The sequence below is a fragment of the Pyxicephalus adspersus genome, chromosome 2 (assembly GCF_032062135.1).
Source record: "Pyxicephalus adspersus chromosome 2, UCB_Pads_2.0, whole genome shotgun sequence".
Taxonomy (NCBI): domain Eukaryota; kingdom Metazoa; phylum Chordata; class Amphibia; order Anura; family Pyxicephalidae; genus Pyxicephalus; species Pyxicephalus adspersus.
The window spans coordinates 136,981,945-137,006,921 of NC_092859.1; the positions used below are offsets into that span (position 1 = coordinate 136,981,945).

The following is a 24,977-nucleotide window of genomic DNA, read 5'->3' on the forward strand; positions in this document are numbered from 1 at the left end:
AATAGCACCTTTATATTTATATATATTTATATTTATATTTATTTATGATAGTATTTGACTATCACTTGTATTTGACCTGTAATATTTATATGTTTAATAAAAAAGGCTCCCTGCAGGTTGCTAACTAGGGATACATACACATATACAAACACACTCACATACATACAATGAATGTCAGATGAATTTAAAGAGATTATAGAATATGAAAGCAAGAAAAGTAAGGAATGTGAGTGACAAGTGAAATGAATGCAGGTATTAAAGTGGAATCCCAGCTTTACTTTTTTCAGTTTTGGATAGAGCGGAGCAGTGCCTGCATTTGGGCACAGAAGGAAGTAAGGAAATTGGCCCCCAATTGATTACATCCCTACTGTGACACACTGTGACACAGCAGCAGGTTGTAACCATTCTCCACTCTATCTAAATTGTTTTAAAAACTGACTAGAGTTCCACTTTAATTTACCACTAGGCCGTCAATGGGTTTGCAGTGAGCTAAATACCTTTTAGACTTTGAAATTCCCGTTCTAGTTTTTTCCTTAAATCCATCTGCTCCATTAAAAGCTTCTGCAGCTCATCTGTGGAAAAGAATCCGTCAGTGAGGAAGTTTTCCATATAACACATTGTGTACTCACTGAAATCATCAGTCTGAACTATCGGCATTACAGGTAAATGGTCAGGTCACAACATCCAATAGTCATAACCCTTACCAAACAATAGAAAATATCTTTCATAGTTATGACAGATAAAATCTCACTGGCTGCTATGAGTTATGGGATATCTCTAGATCATCATCATCCTTGGTCTTTAGTAGTAACAAGTGAGCAAGGTGACCTATAACCTACAGTTTTGATTCTTTTATGGTATTGATGGATGATGCTGGTTGAAAGCTACTTTAAACCATTCGATTTCTAGATGAAAATCTAAACATAAATTGTTAAAATAGTTGATTATCTGCATATGTACGGCCAGTATAAGGCTAACCTAAACTATTGTATCTTGCCTGTGGAGGTCAAAAACACATTCAAGATATTTTTATTAAAGCTTATTATAACATCTAAGTGATCTGTAAATCAGGCCCATTCTCCTGGTCACGTAGGGGAAAAAGCATGGATTTAATATGACCAATAAAAAAGGTTTTGATGCTGTTTAGTAATGGGGATGTGGTATACGTTGATTTTTACTATAGGGAATGCAATATAAACTAGCACTGGACAGTTTCTATCCAGTTTCTGCCAATAATTGACTAACAGTAAGAAAGGAGTATTACATGGCTCTTTTCTGGTTAATCATATGTCCAGATCTTGCCAATGTGTTCCTGATAGAAACAGATTGTTGTATTCCAGGACACAGAAAATAAAAAATGATCTTTGCTGTGTAGAATTCCCTATGAACTGAGCTGATAAAAAAGGAAAAGCATGATAAACATCAAGAAATGTTGTAAAAATGATAGGACCCTATGCTGCCCTATTATTGTCTGCTGTGGACACATGCAGTTAGTCTATCATATGATCGTTATGTGCATTTGACAAAAGTAGAGATGTAAAGATTTTGCACAAATAAACAAGTGACCTCGAAATAGAAAGCTAGCAGTCAATGTAAAGGTTGGAAAGATTGTTTTCAAGCACACAACTTTCGTAGCGTCAATAAAAGAAACCCATACTAGAAGAAACATAGGGTCGGCCACTGCTGACTGCTTCGAAAAGTTAGTTGTTTGGATCTCTCTGGCACTTGTACATCACTGTACACGGATCATTGATGCAGATTGGGAGTAAAAAGTCATAGAGCAGGCAAAAATCCTGATATGCCTACTTTCTATAGGTAGTGACATATTTTTGGATCTGCATGATAGCCAGGCAATTACCATTTTCAGAAGAAGTCTGGAATGGCCTCCTCAATACAGGTTTCCCAATAATATCTCGTTCGTCACCATTCACCTTCTTTTATCTAGTTAGGGCTGGGGATGATATTTGTGATGGACAATAGGAAATGGAAAAGCCAGCCTTTCACTTCTTTAATGCATCTCTTCTGTTTCCACAAAACTTTAGAGGCATCATTGAGTAGACCACTATTTTCAGTCACCGAGTGGCTAAAGTAAAGGCCAACAAGGTAGAGCCTATGTTTGTGTGTTTTGTATTTATATATTCCGTAGCAGGGAAGAGGGCTGGTTTTAAGGTAGGGGTCAGGCTCACGGGGAAATTGCCACCCCACTTTTTTCAGGGTCCCAGTGGACAGAATGGCAGGGGTGCAGGAAACTGGAATGCTTTGAGTTGGGGCATCATTTTTGCTTAAGTTTTGTTCCTGTGTGGGGACAAATGGGCGACCACACTTTTTCAGAGGTGCTTTAAAGCAGCAGTGTGGCTTCCACATTTTTTAAAAATGTATGCAATCAAGACTGCAGCTATCGTAACTTCTTTTAGTTCACTCAGTATACCTTAAAGTGTTAATTCAATCAAAATGTTTTTCTCCTGCATCTAGCTCATCAGAGGTCACTAGGAGTGTACTTTCTAAAATGGTGCATCTTCCTATTTTACTTAAATGATAAGACTTTCAAGGCAACTTTGAATCTGATGGTTGGCCCTGGTATCCTTTAACCGTGGAACCTTCTGCCTATGAAGGACAGCAAGATATCATTAAGGCTCCCCAGTAAAGCTTAGTTGATAGTACTGACCAATTAGGTTGTATGTAGTACCAGTCTTTCAGCAAGCCAAAAAGGTCTAAATGCCCCCCACCATCCGTGAACTACTTTAGTGTCAATGGGTGCAGGTCTCGCCCTTTTTGCTCCACATTCCTGCTGAAGTGTCCCATGTGGCTGCCTCTTCATCCCTACCCCTTGGCCCAGCCCTGCATTTCATTGTTCAATTTTAAAGCAAAGTAATATTAAAGCAGATGTCAAAGAAAACAATAAAACTCAGCTCAGCAGTACTGCTTTTTGTTTCAAAACCCACAAACTTAAAAAAGAGATGGATACAGAGGCTCAGGAGGCTAATGCATGTCACAGTCACATGATACTAAAAAATGATTAGCTGTGCAAGGCACTCAGTAGGCATGGAACACAGGGAGACACTATGCAGTCCTAGCAGTAAAACAAACTCTATAGGAGAGGGGCCACTGATTTCCTGCAAGGTTTCACCTCCAATGCACACTTCAGCTGTGCTGGCACTGGAGATCGCACAACCATTGCAATTTTTGTTTTTTAGATCAGATCACCACCTTTTTCTGTTCTTGGTTTTTGATCGCTATTTATAAATGGGTTTTTTTTTTCACAGTGGCAATTGCTTAGCATGAACTGGCTATCAGAAGTCATAGACTTACATAACCACTTTTAAAAAATAATGACAATGAATGCCAAAAGTGCCAAACAAATACCATTTTCAATGGCCCTCTCACTCTGGCACTGTGTCTCACTGTGGCATAAGGCATATAGACTCTTTGTGGCAAACTACAAAGCGTTGATTAGGCTGACTGCCACATAAAAAAGGTGACCACTATCTTTACACCAAGTGGGGATATTCTAATTGTGTTGTCCTGCTGAAAAGAGATGATCCTTTTAGATCATTGCTACTAAATGGGGCAAACAAGCTATTTGCTAGAAGAAAATAGCATTATTTGAGTACAAATAAACCCAATATCTGGTAATTCAGCCTGCCCCAGCTAATATAAATAGATCTCTAAGATTATAATGAATGCTGTTTACACAGTACAAATGTGGAAGGTATTGATAAGGGTAATTTTTTGCAACTAATGAAAAAAAAAAAAAAAACTTGTCCCTAAATATTAAAAAAAAGGCCATTAGGCACAACGCATGCAATGCCAGAGCACCTAGGACATGTTGACAGAAGACAAATATACCCACCTTTTGCCATGTTCTCAATGTCTTTTTCAACAAACTGTGTCCCTGTGACATCGATTGGACTGTCTTCTTCCCCTGTGAGTAAAAAGTATTTATAGTAAGCAAAAGCTACATACTTTCTTTTATTAATAAAAAGGAACACTTCAGTAGATCAATACTAAACACATCCACCCTACCAGTCCCTTTTTTATTTTACTGTAATCTGAAGCTGCAGCAAGGACATTGATCCGAGTGAAAACATTCCCATCTATGTTCAGCTCATCCACTGTGTAATGCAGTGCATTTAAACCATATAAACTTTTAATGCAATATGTACAGTACAAAAATTAAATGTCAAACTGAATGATACAACACAGCCTTTAGAAGGACCTAACAGTGTTATGAATGTGAAATGAAGCAGTTTCTAATTTCCCCACTGATAATAGTAAGTAAAAGCTATCAGCATTTATCGGTAGTGGTTTAAAATCATTCGGAAAACCAGGTAAAATTGCAATTCCAATCCTATACCTTCAGTTTTTAAACTAAACTAGACACATGACAGCAATTAGTTGGATTATTCTTGCACTGTCATTATTTCTGAATGCATTATGTTGAATTTGAGTCTCTGCTTCTGAATTCACAATATAAGAAACCAAAAACATAGATATAGAGTGAATCTAAAGCAAATCTTTAATCATTTAACTGTAAGCTGTTAAGTTCTTCCTTTCTCACCTTAAAAACAATTTATACAGAAACCAGGCCACTAGAGTACTTGTATGTCCATACATATTATCAAATATTAGTAAAAGTCCACATCTGAGATAAGATAGAAACAAGGTTTGATCTCATGCAAATGTTAGATATTTGTCAGTACTAAAAGATAGATTTCACGCATAAGATGAGATCACCCGATGATGCAACCTAATTGCTATGGATATGGTTGTAGCTATGGATTTGGGAAGTACAGTACAAGAGAATTACCCTAAAGCTGGTTGATCTCAGATAAAAAATTATTGGCTGAACAAATCAAATACAATTCATCAATGTTTTTCTTAAAATGAGTTGGCAAGCAAAGTCAGTTAAGACTGCACTGGGTTATTACAAAAATGACCAATAATGTGATCCAGGTGACAACAGGCTAATATATATATGCACCAATTGTGGAGGAAACATCATAAATACACAAATAAAACAAGGAGTGCTTTTAATGATTAAAGATTGATCCCCAGAACGAATGTTTCTCTTCTCACCCCATAAAGTGTTGATATCAGTTGTTTTGCTGCCTGCTATGACCTGCATTAACAATATATCGGTAGCAAGAGTTTAGTTTTTATAGATTTAGGTTTAAGAATTTATAGCATATCTCTTTAATGTGATCCATTGGTCATAATTAAGGTTCATTAAAGCTGAGTTGATATCTGATAAATTAATTGTCAAATACAAGTAAGAAAAGCCTGTTTCATAATGTATAGGTGTACTATTTTTGTAAACTGTTATACCAAAACCATATGCCAGATACAGCAAGGTTCCATTTTTCTCTCCGCTGCACCATTAAACTTTATAGAGATAAGTAAAGGAGAACACTGGATATAAACACCGCCAGTACAGCAGAGAGTCATAAATTGTACAGTGGGACCAAGCTGCATCTGAAGTTTGATTTTGGGTTTATTAACTTTGGAACTCCTACGGGCGTTCCCATATAAATGTCTATCTGTACTTTGAATGGGTAAAACCTGTGCCGGCTATTATCTCTGATTGACTCCAAACACTGGTTTAGCCCCAGTGGTTATCATATATGCCCTACCAAAGAGCCATAATGGCAGTGTAGTTTTCTTGCAGCTATTTGCTGATTCTTCATTGCAAAGAGTCTATCAGGGTATCGAAACACTATCATGTAATTTAAAAATGGAAGCAGAAGCTGAATAAAACTGGAATAGCAGGTGGGCATAGCTATCCTCTGCAATTTCAGCTTTATTAACAGCCATGATACAGTCAAAAAATATTTGCTTTTAAGATCAGTAAAATTCTAAATTCTTGTGTTAATCGGATGATTAAACATAAAAAAAAGCTTGATAACATCCAGGAAGGAGTGCAGTATCGACATGAATAGAAGAGAAAACAGACAAATAGATAAGAGTATTTTATTATACTTGGGCCCAAGACTCCTGTTACTTGTCTTATTTATTGTTTCCTTGTAAGATTTAAACATGGTGTTACGGTAAATATTTAATACCAAATCAAAAAAGCAATGACTTGTTCACACAAAAAAAATATCCGATGCCATATTGTAAAGTAAAAGTTAAACACCTGCCATTCAGGCAAACGAGACGTATGCAAATGTCACACTATAATCTTTTTCCCCCTTGTAGAAGGATAAGGAGTCTGCAAAAAGTAAGAGGTATTCCTGAGAAGGGCATTCTTTAAACAACTGAATTGGTTATTTAAATATTTATCTGGTGAAAGCTGGAGGGGACAAGCCTTTTTACTGCTGATTTAAATCTCCTTCTATCGATTGTGAATAAGAAGTGCCAAAGATGTATTATTAATGTGGACATTAAACAGGAAGATGGGGTAATGTGCTCGCTTTATAGGATTGGGAGGTAGAACACAAACTGCCCATTTATTAGACAAGTGGGAAAGGAACACTTGCAAAGTGTGAAGACGGAACATTAGCAAGATATAGTGGATGGGGCCAGGGATAGCACGTACCTCTGTCAGTGTGTAAGGGGCTCGCATGAGATAAATGGCTCCTTTGGTCTTGGAATGACTTCCTGCTCTCCATATCTTCAGCAGTTGAATGACTGTCCTCGGAATCTTGCTCTTAAAAAGCAATAAAGCGGTTTTTAACTCTAAGCTATGCACCTTGACATACATATAATTACTCACTGTTTACTGTTTATCTCTACGATCGATCACAATAAACTCTAAATTGATCATACAAAAAATTTATCCTAAAAGATTCTTTTAAAAAAAAAGAGCAAATAGCAACTGGTAGTATTTATAAATATAGATGTGAACACACCACTACCTGCACAGAAAATGGAACAGATAAAATGTTTGTAATTTTGTGCTGTAATAGCAGGGATGTGGGCTTAGGGTTAAACTGGACAGTTGGCAATTATCGTTAACGGGATAAGTGGTCGAGAAGTTAATGTGACTTAAAAAATGTAGCTCCCCAGGGCTGACCACTTGGAGAGTATATAGGAGGTAGAAATGATGGCCATTAGTGGACAAAAAGGTGCATTCTTCCAAAATAATGAACACTGATGTTTTAGCTGCTCTTTTTTGTAATGTAATGTTTTTGTGATATGCAAAAAGAATTTATTGAGATAGAGAGAGTTGTGACTTACATCCTGGGTGTTATCTGAAACAGTGATATTATTATTATTATTATTATTAGTGATATTATAACATCAATAACAAAATATTAACATTTTTACCAAAATCTCTGCTGTTTTTTGATAGTAAATTTTGAACCTTTTTTTTTTTTTAGAATAATGGGTACTTTTGCCCTATTGACTATATATAACACTATATATTCCTTTATTAACATATCATTATAATCATATAATACATTATATAATAAGTATATTGTAGTTGTGCACTTCCTACCTCTTCAGAAATATACTGACAAGTGTGCAATACATTGACAAAACAATGCATGGCTCTATATGTGGGATGCACACCAATAGGGCTGTCCATGACCCAGATTTTTATATCCTGCACCTACAGGTGCATAAGATTTTGCATGCTCTTGGTTGGTATTGACCAGGCTCCTTTACATCTGCACAAACTCCATGTAGATTAAAAATCTTATTTTTGATTTCTTACCATTGGGGTCCAGGCTGCACAGATAAGACGTGGCGAGGCCTTGATGTGGAGTACTGCCCTTCATGGTCGTTGGCATCTCTGCCATCTGCTTTGCATAAACCTGTGGGACCAAAAATTGAAACATTCAGATGTGTAGGTTTATTTACTGAAAATAATTTAAATAAATGTTAAACAGGAATTTATTATACGTAGTAGTGAAACTTTGTTTTATATTGACGGCCACTAAGAATTACCAATGCACAGAGGTAGTGGGCACAAAAACATTCCATTTTTTTAACAGTGACAACCAATCTCATACGTGGTGTCAATGGAAGATCACATCATTTCACATTATAACTTCTTATCTGTGGAACTGTCAGACCTGTGAACTGATGAGTTTAATGGAAAGTTTATATATTTTTAAATTTTTCTTTAACCTGATGGATTACTTTCAGTAAACAAAAATACCTAAATCTAGTAAACACGATAGGGTGTATTTAATATAATATTATTATATATAATATTATTAATATTATAAATTTTTATACAAGATTCACATAACCCAAATTTTATACATTTTTCCAATTAAATCTAGTTTAAAAAAATGTTTACATTTTGGGTAAAAGTTGTGTAAATCTTGGATAAAAACATTTATAAATAGACCCCAAGTGTTTAAAGAAGCAAATTGAGGAAATGCAGGGAAGACATAACTGGTCTCCATGTGCAATTGAAATGACATAAATATGCCACAAAGGGTTTTTGAAATTATTACAACAAAACACACAAAATAAAACTAGCACGCAAAAAACTGCTACAAAAGCTCACTAGGACCAGACTTTTCCCTTTCACCCCTCCTTTGATATTCAGATTTTGGTAAACAAAATGGTGTTGTCTTTGAACAAATATTATAAATGTAAATGATAAAATTTTATAAGAATAATAAAAATGATAACCGTCGGGTTTGCACAACATTTTAAATAAATGCCCCTACTCTACATTTTGTTCATGAAAGGCTCATACTGGACTCTTCAAGCGTACATGGATGGTCGGCCAGATGCATTTTTTTTTTAAGATCTGTAAATAATAAGATCTTAAAGAGGACAAGCATTTTATTATATGTAATTATCGGTGCTTCAGATAAAATTGCCCACATTAGAATAAGACCAATATGCGCCGTCTCTTCAAAGAGCTGCCCTTGCACGCAGCGGCCTCTGAGCATGAAAGGACTTTCTCTAATCAGGATAATTAACTCTATGTTAATGTGCTTAGATGGAGCCTTACAGGTGTTCCCAATTTACGGGGGGAATCAGGCAACACAAAGAAAGATTAAACTCCTGGGGTTCGCCCTGTGTATTGCTAAGGTAAATGTTATGGCCTATAATTATCCCCTCTTCAGAACATAGCAATTTTTTTTAATACCAATTGCACACAAAACATTATTGAATAAAAGCAGACATAATTCATCTTTTGTAAAATTAAATCTATCTTGATCCGTCAATTTTGTAACAAATTTGTATGTGAATGAGAGTTTTTGGGTTTTTTATTATTTTTCGTATAACACAGCAGCAATGGAAATAGAACCTTTGCTTTTATGAATCCCTTTTTATCCTAAAAGCTCCAATCACTGATTTATAAAACATTGCCAGCGGCTGTCAGAATCCGTGTTTTTATTTTGCAGCGCACGTTAGAAATTGTAAACTAAAATCCCAATTAATAGAATCAACGGGCATGTTGTATGTTTGCTCCAGTTTTCATTAATCATCCCCTCTAAAAAATATCTGAATATCAGCAATAATTCACCAGAGTTGCTGAAATGTTAACACAAGTGTATTCCAGCAATACTCAGCAATAAAAAGCCATAAATAAAAACCCATCATTGTTTTGGGGAAGGCACTGCACCCTAGTGGTGGGTTACAATAATTATGACAGGTGCAAACCAACAGAAATAGATCTGAAAATTAAAAAAAAATGGAGCGTGTACAGTTCTTTATCTAATACAACAGGCGTGACAAAATAGATTTTAAAATGTAACGTCTATTGCTATTAGAATATATAAACAGCAAGCTAAAATGTCCTAAGGGACCGTTTGGGCGAGACAGCTGCTTCTTGACCTTGTATGTTCACAAAAAAGGGTGATTGACAGATCTGATGAAGTAATTGTAAGTGAGCGTGATGGCTATTCACACACAGGGAGAATGAGATTTTATCTGTGTATTTTATTATATCGGACATGAGATCAGTGTACTAAAATAATACAGATATGGCAATAGTTTGCTAGGGAAATATCATGTGAAATGTGAAAAATATATACACTGATCAATCCTGTGGCTGATACCATGTACAAAACAAGACACCCAATATATATACATACATGTGATGAATCATGGCCCATGTGTTCCAAAATAAATGTACTCGAAAACGATTCTAAAAATGTTCTGGAAATGGAAAGCTTTGTTACTCCCTAATGATATATATTATTCATTATGACACATGCTAACATTTGTATTAAGTTATTCAAATATACCTTAGTAAAAAAATATATATATAGGTATTTGGTAAAATGCAAGTATAAATACTAAGGAGTCTAAATAGTAACATTCACACACAATTCACACAGGTAAATCCACTTCATACAAACAGCTCACAAATCAAATACATACATTGGTTGAAAAAATGTGTGAACCTTAAATGAAAACATTTATAAACAGATCAATAAGTTAAATGAAATGCGGATTAAACAATAGACATAAAGAAGTAGCAAAATGATATAGGAGACAAAGAAACATTTTTCACACTGGATTCATTTAGGTAAATGTATAAATAGAAAAAGTTGATTTACATGTTTCTTAATTGAATCCAAATGTTGGAAAATATATATATTGTGGGTAAAAGTTGGGTGAAAATTGGGTGAACAACTGATAAATAGACGCCATAAATAAACATACTATTGGCTGAGATGTATTGTCTGATATCCAAAAAAAAATTGAAATGTGCAATATTTTTAGTACCCTGCAATAAAATGACACTTCTTATAAAGGAAAAGATTGGTGTTCCTGCAATGTATGCCCCACTGTCCTGGGCTTCTCATTGGAGGTAGCCCCGATGTGGGGTGTTTATTACCTATGCACCCCATTTCTGTATAATAGTTTTTGGAAATTAAACCCTTTTTTTAATTATCTGAGAATGCTTTCTGCTATCCCTTTCCCCTCCTATACACTTACACATAATATATAGTATCATGTATGTATGTATGAGACCTTGATGAATCAGGTGACTATTTCCCTACCAAACTCCAAATCGCCTTGGGCTCTGGTACTAAGCTAACCCAGCACTGCCTGTCAACCCAGCTCCATGAAATTCTCCTCCGTTGTCACTACACCGGTCAGTGTGCTACACAGTGCAGGGCACCTAACACACCACTGATTGAATGTTCCTACAAAAATGTCATTACACCTAGGGAATATGCAGTGAATGTTGAAACACTGATGGGCCAATAGAATGACCAGAGATAATACAGTGCAGAGCTCGGTCTGGTCTGTGCGGTGTGTATGGTATAGTGACAGTTATGTTCCTTTATAGTGATGGGCAATACTGAGCAATACAGGTTTCATTGCTGGTTTGTGGAGAAAGGAAATTACCTTTGACAGCCAATCAGAAGTCTGGTTGTAACTTTTCATAAAATCTGATTGGTTAATATTTTTCATTTTCTATTTTTCATGACTTTGTGTGTTGTTTTCCTGTATTCCCCTCCGTGTACACCCGGATAGGTGTCTGGTGGTGTATCGAGTGCTATGTAATATGTGAAGGTGAATGATGAGCAGAGGGTTCTCCTCTCTTCTATACGGCATGTGTGAGGGTGACATCCAATCTCCTAAGTATTTATAAAGTGATGATGGCAGACCAATCTTCTGTATTTCCATGTACTATTTAATGACAGCTGGTCACCAGAGTCGTGTTATACAGGATTACCCCGTGTCTGTGGTGCCAGACAGAGCTATAACTCAGGGTAATATCTCTCTTCAATCTACAAGTGCATGGGGCAGGGGCAACTAGGGGCAACTATTTAATTTATAAGCTCTCCAAGGCTGGAGAGGATACACTTTCAGCAGTGAACCTAGGTGATCCGGGAAACCTGGAATGGATTTCTTAAAAGTAATTTTCTATTTGTTAGCAAATGTTTTCAATCCTGTACCTGATCCATTCCAGGTTTGCTGGATCACCCAGGTTCACTAAAAAAAGTGTAACCTCTCCAGCCTTGGAGAGCTTTAATAAATCAGGCCCAATGTCTTGAGTGTAGTGACAGTTAGAGCAAGGAAGATGACTCTCTAATTTATTAATGTCCATGGAATACAATGTGTCTTTAGTTATACAATCACATGGCAGGAAATCCCTGTGCCCAGGCACCTGATTGGATGATGGAAGTGACAGTTACAATAAATGTATACATTGTATCATTTTCAGATTTCTAGCTCTTACAGGATTAGCCTCTTGGTGCCACAATAAATGGATCTATTTGTGAGGATTTGTGGCTGTGCCATTTGCCAATCATGTGAATAGAAATTCTCTTTTCACATGTTTGGATTATAAAAGTGAATATTCACACCCTTTAGTTTAGTAAATCAGGTGCCGTATAGCGGTGGAGGGGGCAGGTACATGGAATGTGCAATGGCAGATAGTGGCAGTGGCTGTGTGGTACAGGAACAGGTTGTCACGTGGTGCAGTGGCAGAGTATCTGGTGTCCATGGGTCAGGTGGTGAAGTGGTAGCATGTCATATGGTACAGTAGCAGAGAGTCTGGTGTACACATGTGTCACGTGGTGCAAAAGTAGTGTCTGGGGCACATGGGTCACATGGTAGAGGGTAACATGTTGCAGTGGCGGAATATCTGGCCTACATGAGTCACGTGCTACAGTAGTAGAGTATCATATGGTGCAGTAGCAGAGTATCTGGCGTACATGGGTCACGTGGTATCTCACCTCATAGCCGGCAGCGCTGTGTGGGCTCCCGCCTGGGCTGGTCTCTCTCCGCTCCTCCGTGGTGTCTCTGGCCGGGGATGAAGCTGTGGATGCCGGTGCGGGGTTAGTGGCTCTCTCGGACTCCACATCTACCTCTTCCGCGGTGTCGGGTCCTGGGGAGGCGGAGCGGTAGCTGGAGGTGTCACTCAGCAGGTCGGGAGACGAATATCCGGCTGGCCGGGCCGCTCCGTACAACTTGGCCAGACTCTCCGCCGCCTTCACCACCGGCCTGAACGCTGAGATGTATCGGAGTTTCCTGGGAGTGAGCGGCTCCCCGGGCCGGCCTTCATCCCCGGATCTTTCCTCTTCACGGGCCGGCTCTTCCGCTACCTCGCCGCCCCCCTCCGACTCCTCCGCCTCCCCGGAGCTCTTAGCGCCCCCTGCTGGTTGCAGTCCCGGGTATGGCGGTACCGGAAGGGCCCCGGCCGCCGGCCAGAACACAGGGAAAGGCGGGTAGACCGAGTCCTTGGAAGCCGGAGCGGCCGGCCAGAAGACCCCGGGCAGAGCCTTGTCGGGGAGGCCGTCGTCCTTCTTGGCGCACAGACTGAATGCGGGGAAGCCGTAGGGGGGAGGCGGGAAGAGCGGCGGGGTCATCTTGTGCAGCACCCCGGAGAAGCTCTTGCTGGGGACCGGGATGAGCGGGAAGCTGCGGGCCGCCTGTTCCTCGTCTCCAGCGGACACTCGCAGGGCCTTGGCCGGGGGAGGAGGCGGCGGGGCGAGGTCCAGATGTTGCCGGGCCGATCCCCCTCCTCCTCCGCCGCCGCTGTTGCTGGCCGGGGACGGGAAGGCTCTCTTGCGGGTCCCTCCATTGAACATGGCCTTGACGTCCTCCCACGAATGGGCCAGATCGTCGGGGGCGGTGGGGTCGTTGAGCCGCAGGTGGCGCCTCCAGCTGTTGAAGTTGGCGGCATCGGGCTGGGTGTATTTGGAGTCCGAGGTGCGGTGGGAGTGGAAGATGAACTTGTTGGGGGAGAAGTAAAGGCCGCAGTAGCCGCATTTGATGCACTTGGCCCGGGAGCTGTTATACCGGGCTGGGATGAAGCTGCCTCGGCAGCCCCACGCGCACTCATGGACCACATCAAACGCGAAGTTCTCGGGCAGTTTGGGCGGTCGGTGCTCCCCTAAGAACGACTTACACAGCCGCTCGGCCTCCCGCTTGGTGATCATTCCGCAGCGGCGGGACGAGATGGGCATTGCCCCCGCACGGCGCAGGATCTCCAGCTGCACCGGGGTGCATTGCACGCAGGTTATACCCAGGGCCACCCGCCGGTTGTGGATCTCATTGTAGCTGTAACTTTTCAGCAGAGTGTTGGAGATCTGTGCCAGGCACAGCCGCTCCTGGCCGTCTATTACGAGGGACACGATGGGCACCCCGTACAGGGACGTCTCGCCCACTTGGTTGGGTTTCAGGGATCCAGAGAAGCTCTGACCGTCCTGCTTGTTGGTGGCTGGAGAGCTGGGGTCCCTCTGAGCGCCGATCCCCTCCATCATTTCTTCTCTGCAAGACAGAACACACAGAGGGGTACACTGAGATCACTCTCATACAACTTCACCACAATCACATTGTACAATCATCAGTTATCAGATACTGGAAATGGAGCAAATGTTCCTTCCTTGCAAGAAATCACACTACATTGGGAGTCTGGAAGACTTCCCTAATACACACAGAACACATATTGTATCATTATTTACTGCAATAAAATCTGGATAGCAAAGGGGTACACAGACACAATACACCATGAAAAGATATTGTACAATGGTCAACATAAGTAATATTTACTGCAAATGGAGCAAATGTTCTTTCCTTGCAAGAAATCACACTACATTGGAACTCTGGGTGACTTCACTAACCACACAGAACACATATTGTATCATTATTTACTGCACATATGTCCTCTTCCTAAATCTAAAGGGGTCCACAGACACAAGACACCCAGTCATAGAACAGATATTGTACAATGGTCAGCATAGGTAAGATTACACTATTATTATATAATATTATCACAATACATTGGAACTCTGGAAGACTTCCCTAATACACACAGAACACATATTGTATCATTATTTACTGCAGTAAAGTCTTCTGGATAGCAAAGAGGTACAGAGACACAACATACAGTCACAACCAGAGAATGGTCAGCATAGGTAATATTTACTGGAAATGGAGCAAATGTTTCTTCCCTGCAAGAGATCACACTACATTGGACTTCACTAACCACCCAGAATACATATTATATCATTATTAACTGCACACATGTCCTCCTGATTGTAAAGGGGTACACAGACACAAGACACCCCAATCACACAGAAATGCTAATGTATAATGGTGACAATAGTAATTATTTACTACAAATCACGCTGCAATTGGAAATTCGGATTATATACACATTTACCCCAATCACACCATACACATAAAGTTATTAGAATTATTTTATTGCATTGGTTCCAAAATTTCTCCCCTACTAGAGATCACATCATACTAATATACACAGACAAGTCTTCACCACATCACATGGCGCACATATTGTATAATGATTACTGTTTATTTATTGTAAATGGGGCAGATATTTCTTTAGAAGATGCAATGGGGTACTCAGACCCTGGCCCAATACACATACAGTATAATACACTACAATAGAGTTATATTTACTGTAATGGGACAAATATTTTTCTGGATGACAATACACACTACAACGGGAATCACTGACACCCATCTAATTGACACACATCTTATTGTTCAATAATCAGAATATTTATTTTTATATAGGACTAATGGGACAAACATTTCTGTTCTGGAAGAGCACTGGACTCCCTCACCCATTACACAAAATACTATTTATTATTTACTGCAACCGGGTATATATTTCTCTGGAACACCGAGATCACCCTGACATTCACCCAAATCTCATTGAACACATACCCTACAGCAATCATCATATTCACATTTCCACCGTATTTATATGACATTATATCACAATAGGATATGTAGATAATATACAGATATTGGACACCAATTACTTAATCATGCTGTACAATTATCAGGAGATTTATCTATAATTTCTATAGCTAATAAAACTATGTATAAAAGACAAAACATACAGAAAACCATCCACTGGACTCAATCACCACAATCATAATATTATGTACACTAATCCTATTTAAATTTTTCTGCACTTAAAATAAATATTTCTCAATTCTAACACGGTGGTCTATTACTAGGCATGTGCCTACTGTGTATGGTTTGCTGATATTATTAATTATATCAGTTATTAATATTATTCATTCTAATTTAATGTCCTATTAAATCATTTTCAAGAATCTACAGACAGAATTTAATACCTGGCTCAGACAAGGAAATAAACACCTATAAATGGCCAATCATTCGACTTTTGCCAAGGCATTTCATGATTTTCTATATACAAAAGAATGCTTACCTTTTAGTAATTTGTTTTGTATTTAATTGTCATTTTAAATACCCCTATAAAGAACTCTCCCTCTCCAAATCTGTTTTAAAATCCCAATTAACAGCTTAGTCCAAAGCCCGCTTCAGCCTATTTAAAGTCTGCACCCCTGTCTGTGTACAAGCAGCCGATTCCTTATTTTTATTTCTGGTTGGAAATAATCGGTGAAAATGATCAGCGAATCTCCCCATATAATCAGTTGTTTTCTATTGTCACACTTTTCTCTGACTTATTCCCAAGCGGTCTCCAGGATGTAGAGCTACTAAATCACCCCAAATATTATTATATGTGCACCTTCTATGCAGAATTCAGCCCTTTGCTCGTTTATTATATTTCTGTTTGTCAGTAACTTCAGTTTTATTTCTATATTTCGGGAATATGAGATCATATGACCGCTGCCCCAATACCAATTTTCTGGATTTAGAACCACAATAAATGTCCCCAGTGCAGTTGTGCAGATCTCTCCATTGCCCAGAACAGCTAGGGGTTGATATCAATAAATGATGAGAGAAAGTAGTAAAGAAATGTTTAAAAAATGAACACAATACTTATGGTGCACCAGAGACTGAAGGAAATCACAGGCAAGCACAATGAATCAAAACGGAACAATAAAATGTGTGTAAAACACCGAAACCACAATCTGATAATAAAAAGCGAAATAAACATTGTAACAATTGGGAAAATGTACAATAATCTGATTATTATAAAAACTCAGAAACTATTCAAAATAATATATTGTTACCTTTATCTTTATTTCTTATTACTAGATTTCCTGTGTCTTTCAGGTTATTACAATTTAGTTTGAAAGACGTTTGAATAAATCTCAGTTCTAAAAATATCTATTTATAATATTATAAATAAAAAATCTAAATGTTATAGAATACAGATTAGCATTTGTTTATTTTATTTCCACGAATTTATTATTGTTGGAACGATTTTTAATGTTAAATATATTGTTAAATAATCCTAGATAATTCAAAATACCAGTTTTGTCATGCTAGTGAATCAATTATATTTATGATTGGCTTACAAATACAGTTTATTGTGGAAAAGAAAAACTATATATATAATGTGCATACATGAAATAGCAGGCGCTTAGATCAGTCTACAAAGGGGAAGCCCAAGTACTTGTAACTTGAACATTGGATGTATTGGTGTCTAATTCGATTAACCACAGTCAAAGAAGTTCTTGAAGATCCTAAGCTGACAATAGCTTCTCTTTGTTCCCTGGTTCACCCTGACTTTGCTGTTTGACCAAAGCCTGATCTTGACCTCCTTCTTTTAGACTTTCATGACTCTTTAAATGTCTCCATACCCCTAATTCCTGCTATTCCTTCAGCTCCAAAAAGTTGCACCCTGCCCAGGTGAACCCTTCTCTGTGCATTTCTTCTTGTATTACCTTTACTTACTGAATGATAAATAGCTCTTTCCTTTCTACAAGCCCTATCTCATTACATTCTGTTGACCAGACAGCTCCCATGTCTAATCCCTGGTTTGTTTTATTTAAATACCCTCAGAGGTGGCCAGTTCACTATCCTGTGGACAGATCTCAGCCAGTATCCCTCTGCTCTATGGACAATAGAGGAAATCTAAATAATTGTTCTATTCAAGCAGCATCTGAGCAATGCCCTGTTCATAGGGCACTAGTCACATCTCTATTGTTAGCCTCAGGCTGTTTGTTCGTACCGTCCGAGCCCAAACAAACCATAATTGCTCTTATCTGTCATGTTCAGCCATACATATAATACAGATCTGCTTTTTCCCCAGCAAACGCCTGCTCTCCATTCCTGCCCACACTAATTCGTTTAAACCTGGATTTCATTGGACACATATCTACTTAGGAGTCCTATAGATATATTGGCCATGGGTGAAAATTTAACACCCCATTCTGGCCGTTTAGGGGGTTAAAAGGAGGCAATTTGTTTCTGTTTCTTATTCTCTTTGTTCTAAAAATTCCCTCTCCTTGTAATCCTTTTTGGAGTACTTTTTAGTGCTTTTCCAAATCCAGATATTCGTCCTTTCAAAGTCTTCACAGGGGATAATCCTGTAGAAGATTAGTTTATTTAACTGTACCGATTGCAAAAGTCCAACACGAGCGGAGAGGATGAGATTCAGCCGAATAAATCGGCTTATCATAAAGAGATCACCTAATGAAGGAGATTTCATTGTAATTACACAGAATGAGCACAAAGGGTTTGGAGCGGGGATACAATGTGAAGGAAGTCTCTTTTTACCTGGGAAGGTTTTCTGGGGTCACTGTTTTTCACAACGCTCTAAAAACGTCCCAAAACTGCTTAAAGCGTTCTAACCGTTCCTAAACGTTATAAAGGGTTCTGAGGTTTTTGAATATGGTTACACTGAGATAGGAAAAATAACAGCTGTATACATGTACAATTGTAGTCAGGAATTGGATCATTCAGCTAACATGAAACTACAGAGATAGTCTGTTCCCCCATACAGAGCCCAGTCTTACGCTTGTGAGCTGTGGATAGGTCCTCCTATGTCCTCCAGTGTCCCGGTTCTGTCGGTTCTGTCTAGGGATAGCGCTCTTGTGGGCGCAGAGTCGGGTTGGACATGGAGCCCAAAGCAGAGTCCAGCAGGAGAGGTGCAGGTCCGTTCACACAGCGCAGGGATGAGGCTGATCTGAGGACTCACAACGATCCAGTGACAGCTAGAATAATAGGGAGGCGACTCCACTTAGCAATGACATCTTTACATTAACCCCTTGCACACAGCCACTGGCCAGCCAGCACAGAGAGGGGCTTGTGTCTCCGAGAGAGTGAGAAGTGCAGGGAATCCGAGAGGTAAGTGGGGGGATTATTCACCTGTGAGTGTTTATCAGCTCCCCCTCCTCCCCCTCCCATCACAAGGGGGGCTGCACCCTTCTCTGTGCACTCTGCTGTGCGGGACCCTTTAAATCCGACGTGCCGCAAAAGTGTAATCATGAAGATGATAATTATTACTAATTAATTGCTGGATAAACATGAGAGGATTCGATCCATTTCCCAGGATCTCTCAGATACTTTAACATTGAGGGAAATGACTTCCATATTTAAGAGTGTCAGGTAGGAAGGCAAGTCATTTAGGAGTGACAAAGTGCAAGAAGTGATACAAATAGCAGTGCACACCATCTTCAGCCATTGTGTACTTATCTGGAAAGTGGACAAGCACCACATAGCAGTCCAGCCGAATATATATATATATATATGATCATATGATATACATTCTATTACTATATATATGTTTATATATCAGTGAAAAATTCTTCTACATCCTCCTTTGTTCATGCATAATTTCCCCTTATCGCCCTAAGTCATAGCTGATGGATTTGTGCAATTGCCTGAGAGATGCTACAATAACCCCATGTTTGCCTTTATCATTAACCATTCATACAGTAATGAGTAAGGATCCCCCTTACACCCATCCCTACAGTGTCATATGGAACTACTCACTACTACCCCAACCCAAGCATGGAGCTCCTTGGTGCTACTTACTACGAACTTCTTTGTGTATTAGTGTTTTATAAAGAAGAGGGTGCTCCATATTTATCTATATTTCTATTGTTTTTCTGTTTTTGTGTATTATATTTATTTATTTGCTTGTGTCTATCTATCTATTTATCTCTATGCCCATGTTATATATATATATACATCTCATATATTTAGTTATCTTTATGGTTATTTATATATGTTGGTATGTATATGTATATATATATATATAGATAGATAGATAGATCTATATATCTCTATATTTATTTCATTATATATTTATTTCTATCATTAGTATCTATGTTATATTTTCTATCTACAGATCCAATTGTCTATCTTTTGCTATTCATCAAAAGTACTTTAATGCATATCACACTAGTGGTACACTACTATATATATATATATATATATATATATACATTTTATATACACACACACACATACGTATATGATCTTTTTATATTCTTTACACTTTCTATATATGTATCTATTAACTGTTATTTCTATGTCTATCTATCTATCTATCTATCTATCTATCTATCTATCTATATCACACTTTCTTATTTCTCTGTCTATCCATGGTCTCCCCCCCCCCCACACACATTTTGCAATTCTTTCTGTGGCCCCCCTGCAGTCATTTCAGGTCCAGCTTGAGGTTTTCACAAAGAATCACCTCGGGCGTTTTTATAAAACATTGTGGCATTAACAGCTCTTAATGGACACGTTAATTAAACTGTAATTAATCATACTGTCCGGAGTAAATTTGAACAATTACACTAATCAAACAGAAGTTAATATCGGTCAGAGGATAGCCTGGGGCTCCCCGGCTGTGTTCTCACACCCCAATAACATAGGAATGGCAGAAGGCAGCCACTGCCCGAATTCTGATTGGGATTCAATATTCCTGACAGCCAAGTCTGCATGGAGTTTATTCATTGTGACATTTGTTTAGTGTCGGTAAATATTTTGCTGTGTTAGAATCAGGCAGGAGGGGGATCTGCTTGTAGGAACTTTTCCCCGAAAATAGATATAATTACCCTACAAATTGGATCATTCTGCCTGTAATTGATAGTGTAATACATCTTGGTGATATCTGCTTATTTTAATAATGCAGCTGCAATGAATATGTGTTTTGTACTGAGCCTAATTCACCTGAAACAAATCATTCAGGATCAGGCCTGGAAATAAATGACAATCACCGAGCCAGACAGTTTAATGATATATTTATATATTACAATGTATTTATTGCTACAGCTTAAATAGGAGAAAGAAAGTGTGTATATTTGGAGAGATGGAGGTACACTCAATGGGCTGATGAGGATGGGGGGGGGGGAGTGATTGATACCCCCCACCCCTCCAGGTTTCCAGGGAGGGGGTCAATGCCAGGGCCATGTCCTGTACACACTGTCACAGACACCCAGCGCTGGATCGGAATAATGGCAACTTGATCCGGAGCTGCCACTCGGGTTACAGTGCAGCAGCCCGGCGTCCTCCATCCCATAATTACAATCTTATTCTGTAATTATGTCTCTGCTGTGAATTATTCACATCCTTTGTGAGGCCTTGTGTCAGGGTGCTGACAGGAGCCTGGGTGCCCCAGCTAGGATCCTCACACCTCACATGTCTGTAATTAGACTTCAGTCTCTTCTCTCTCAACTTTCTCCTGGAGAGAAGATCCCAGCTCACCTGTCTGCGCCCTACCTGCCTGGGGATAGGAGGGTGCTCTGTACTATATATATATTATAAATAATGCTAGCATTGCGACATCGTCCTGTTATTCCTGTACCTTAACCATTTTAATATTTTAATTACATATATATATCAGTAAATAAAAGCACTTTGTTGCAGAAGGATTTATTATCTATATCCCCAATTTTGTGCAGGTTTCAAAATAAAAGGAATTTGATTTCAAGTGATTGGGTACAAAAAATGAATCTTTACTTACTTTATTAAGTAAAGATTTATATCTTCTTTAGTAAACTCGTTTTAGTACACTTTTTACTTATCTGACTCTTTCTTTCTTTCTTTCTTTCTTTCTTTCTTTCTTTCTTTCTTTCTTTCTTTCTTTCTTTCTTTTTTCTTTCTTTCTTTCTTCATACTTATTTTTTTTTCTTTTCTTGTTTCCCTCCTGCTTTCTTATTTCTTTCTATTTATCTCTATATCTATCTGCCTAACTCTTTCTTTTTCTTTCTTTCTTTCTTTCTTTCTTTCTTTCTTTCTTTCTTTCTTTCTTTCTTTCTTTCTTTCCATTTTCTTCACGCATACTTATTTTTTGTATTTCTAATTTTATTTATTTTATTTTTTATTATTTTATTTCTTTTTATATTAATATAAAATATATTTTTCTTAATATTTCTATCTATCTATCTATCTATCTATCTATCTATCTATCTATCTATCTATCTATCTATCTATCTATCTATCCCAGTAGATTATACTCTGTGTTTCCTGCACACTGATTGATAATTGCTGTGCCATCACATGTATTCAGTGGTCCTGTCAGTGATTCTCAGTAGGGATGTGTCATGTCAGTAAAGTGGTTTATGTCAGACCACACCAATACTTTATGACTATTAATAATAGTTTATAGTATTAGCTATATTTTGTTTATTATCCTCATTAGCCTAGAATGTGATCATCACATAGGGGGAGCCGCTGTCTTTACACTGTATATGTGTTTTTCTGGAACTGATTGCTGATTATTACATGTAATATACAATGTAATATACATTATTCCTAAATTATAAGGAATCCAATGTAGATCGCAGTTATGTCAGACAATGAATCGGATAACATGTTACACTGACATTCAAATTAACAAAATAAAACCTGGGCTTGCTTAAAAATCCTTAATAACTCTGAATTTAATAGTCACCAGATTGACCAGAAATCTGAAAAAGTAAACATCACAGATTTCTCTCATTAATGAGACCATTCGCATTTCATTACAGAGCATTGTATTTACATAATTTCCAAACTACGTACAGAAAAATATATATTTATTTAATATATAGCTAACTGTTCTTTAAGTGGTTTATTGCAATGTAAATGTAGATATATGCAGAACTATAATATTTGATTACATTATTATCAATATATACATATAATAATACTATATTGCCATAAAAATGAAGTGATAACTGTTGAAATGACAAATCTGTAGGTTATCTGCATACACACACACAAATATATATATATTGTACAGTAAGGCTTGCTATAGATGGGATGTATATATTTATATATTATAAGCATGTCCTCCATCCTATGATCCACACACAGACATCAATGTATGAAGTGCTTGCTATTATTATTAGCACACAGATCATACACAGAGCAGGCATTGTATGCAGATATTATATGTATTATATGCAATGTGTAGATGGATCAGTCCCAGTCACCCATAGACATCCACAGTCCCCAGGCCAGCACAGAGCTTTGCTGTAAGTCATGCCATGGCAGTGCTCATCCATTTGTACATTTCTAATCCCTCTCAGTAAATGATGTACATGTGTCTTGTCAAGCTGCTCCTCTCACCGTCTTCTAAGCGTTGAATTAAGCGGAGTGTGTTTTGGTTTGATAATTAGCTTTAATTTACATAATTAGTACAGTATAAAGAGTAGTGGGGATAATCAAAAGGTAAAGACGTATTTTGCTTACTGTGTAAACACGAAGTCTGAATTAAAAAGCAGATGTAATTACAACATTGCGTTGTGTTAAGGCAGGGCCCTAATTGTAATGAATTTCTAATTAACATTCAATGATTAGTAAAGGCACAAGGCAGTAAATGTGAGTGTTGTGTATGGAGGAGAACAGGGGAGATGCTGGGGATGATGAGGAGAGGGATGAGGATGATGAGGATGATGAGGATGATGAGGATTGGGAAGCCCTGGGAGTGGAGGGAATCAGAGGAATACAATATTAATAAAAAGCAATCTAAAAAAATCCTGTCAGAAACAAATTGTGTGTTAATGCTAATCAAGTCAGCTGTGTGTTAACAGACAATATTTAGTGAAGTTGTATATAAAAATAATAACAATTATTATGATTATTAACAATAAATTGTATTTATATAGCGCCAACATATTACACAGCGTTGTACATGAAATATGGGGTTGCAAATAACAGACAGACACAAACAATGACAAAAGAGGAGGAAAGGAACCTGTCCTGAAAAGGTTACAATCTAAGCAGGAGTTTACCTAAAGGTTTAAATACATTATGGGCTCCATTTATAAAACAAGGAATCAGACATTCCCTCAAACATTCCCTGGTGGGAATCAATTATTGCCATTGAAACATATGTACCTAGACGATCTCCACCAGGGAATGTCTGATTCCCTGATTCATAAAAAAAAAACCCTATGTATGTCTAAAATAAGGATTTCCAAAAATACGGATTTGCTGGACATTTATACACAATTGGGAAAATGATCTAATAACTGCAGGTAAGTGGCAGCGCAGGTGATTATGTGTAGAGAGGATGCTCTGATTCCTAGGTAATTATACAAATATTTGATTTTACAACCATGCAGGTAATTGATATTATTTATATTATTTGTAATAATGTCTATAGCGCCACCATGGTCCGTGGCAATGAACAGGACCAGAAACACACACACACATGGGTGCATTATTCAAGAAGAAAACACCATGTTGCAGCCACATTCAGAGGATTTTTTCACATGTATTGGAGGTTTGCTGGACCATCATAAATATCTTAATAATAAAATATTAATAAAATATATTGGGTAAATCCCCGCTTATACTGTGTACATAATAAGGAATGTCCTTAGGTCTCTCGTGCATACAGAAAAACAAGAGTTTTGCAGTTGTTGTTAAGTGTAATGTAACAATATCATAGTATATAACACGACTGGATTCCATCTATATGATACAGAAATATTGAAGTATTCTATAATATACAATACAAAGAAGTGGATTCACAAAAGAAGTGTGGAACTAAAGCTTAGTAAATAAGGGAAAGCTGTTTAAACTTCAACCAATCATGTTCTAGTAAAAGTATATATATATTTTAAATGTTTATTTGGTTGACTTTATATATTACTATACATTTTACAATGTGAGCAGCCTTTGTTCTATTAGTAGTTCAATGCCACTGTGATGGAATAGAAGAGAATACCATACAATATTATGCAAAATATTATTGTAATATTATATATGATAACAATATTTGTATAACACAAAGTAATTAAATATTATGAAATAATATATAACACAAAGTGATTAATTAATATAAATTAATAAAATGTGATTAAATATGTGAAACAATAAGATGCAACATTTATATATATATATATATATATATATATATATATGTATATATTGTATTATTATTATTGTATACTATTATAATATAG

At 37.7% G+C, this 24,977-nt stretch overlaps 1 protein-coding gene across 2 annotated transcripts in view; it reads right to left on the reverse strand.

The window, feature by feature from the left end:
- The window catches only part of SKOR1 (SKI family transcriptional corepressor 1), a 24,771-nt gene extending 5,872 nt beyond the window's left edge, over window positions 1–18,899 (reverse strand). Inside the window, exons 1-6 of one of the 2 annotated variants that reach the window (XM_072402585.1) lie at window positions 18,585–18,899; window positions 12,612–14,148; window positions 7,658–7,757; window positions 6,536–6,646; window positions 3,851–3,922; window positions 498–572 (exon numbers count right to left, since the gene is read on the reverse strand). In XM_072402585.1, the coding sequence (XP_072258686.1) occupies window positions 498–572; window positions 3,851–3,922; window positions 6,536–6,646; window positions 7,658–7,757; window positions 12,612–14,141 (1,888 nt within the window). In that variant the 5' untranslated portion in view covers window positions 14,142–14,148; window positions 18,585–18,899. The remainder of the gene's footprint in view (window positions 1–497; window positions 573–3,850; window positions 3,923–6,535; window positions 6,647–7,657; window positions 7,758–12,611; window positions 14,149–18,584) is intronic. The other variant, XM_072402586.1, reaches the window with a different exon arrangement.
- Window positions 18,900–24,977: the final 6,078 nt, after the last annotated feature.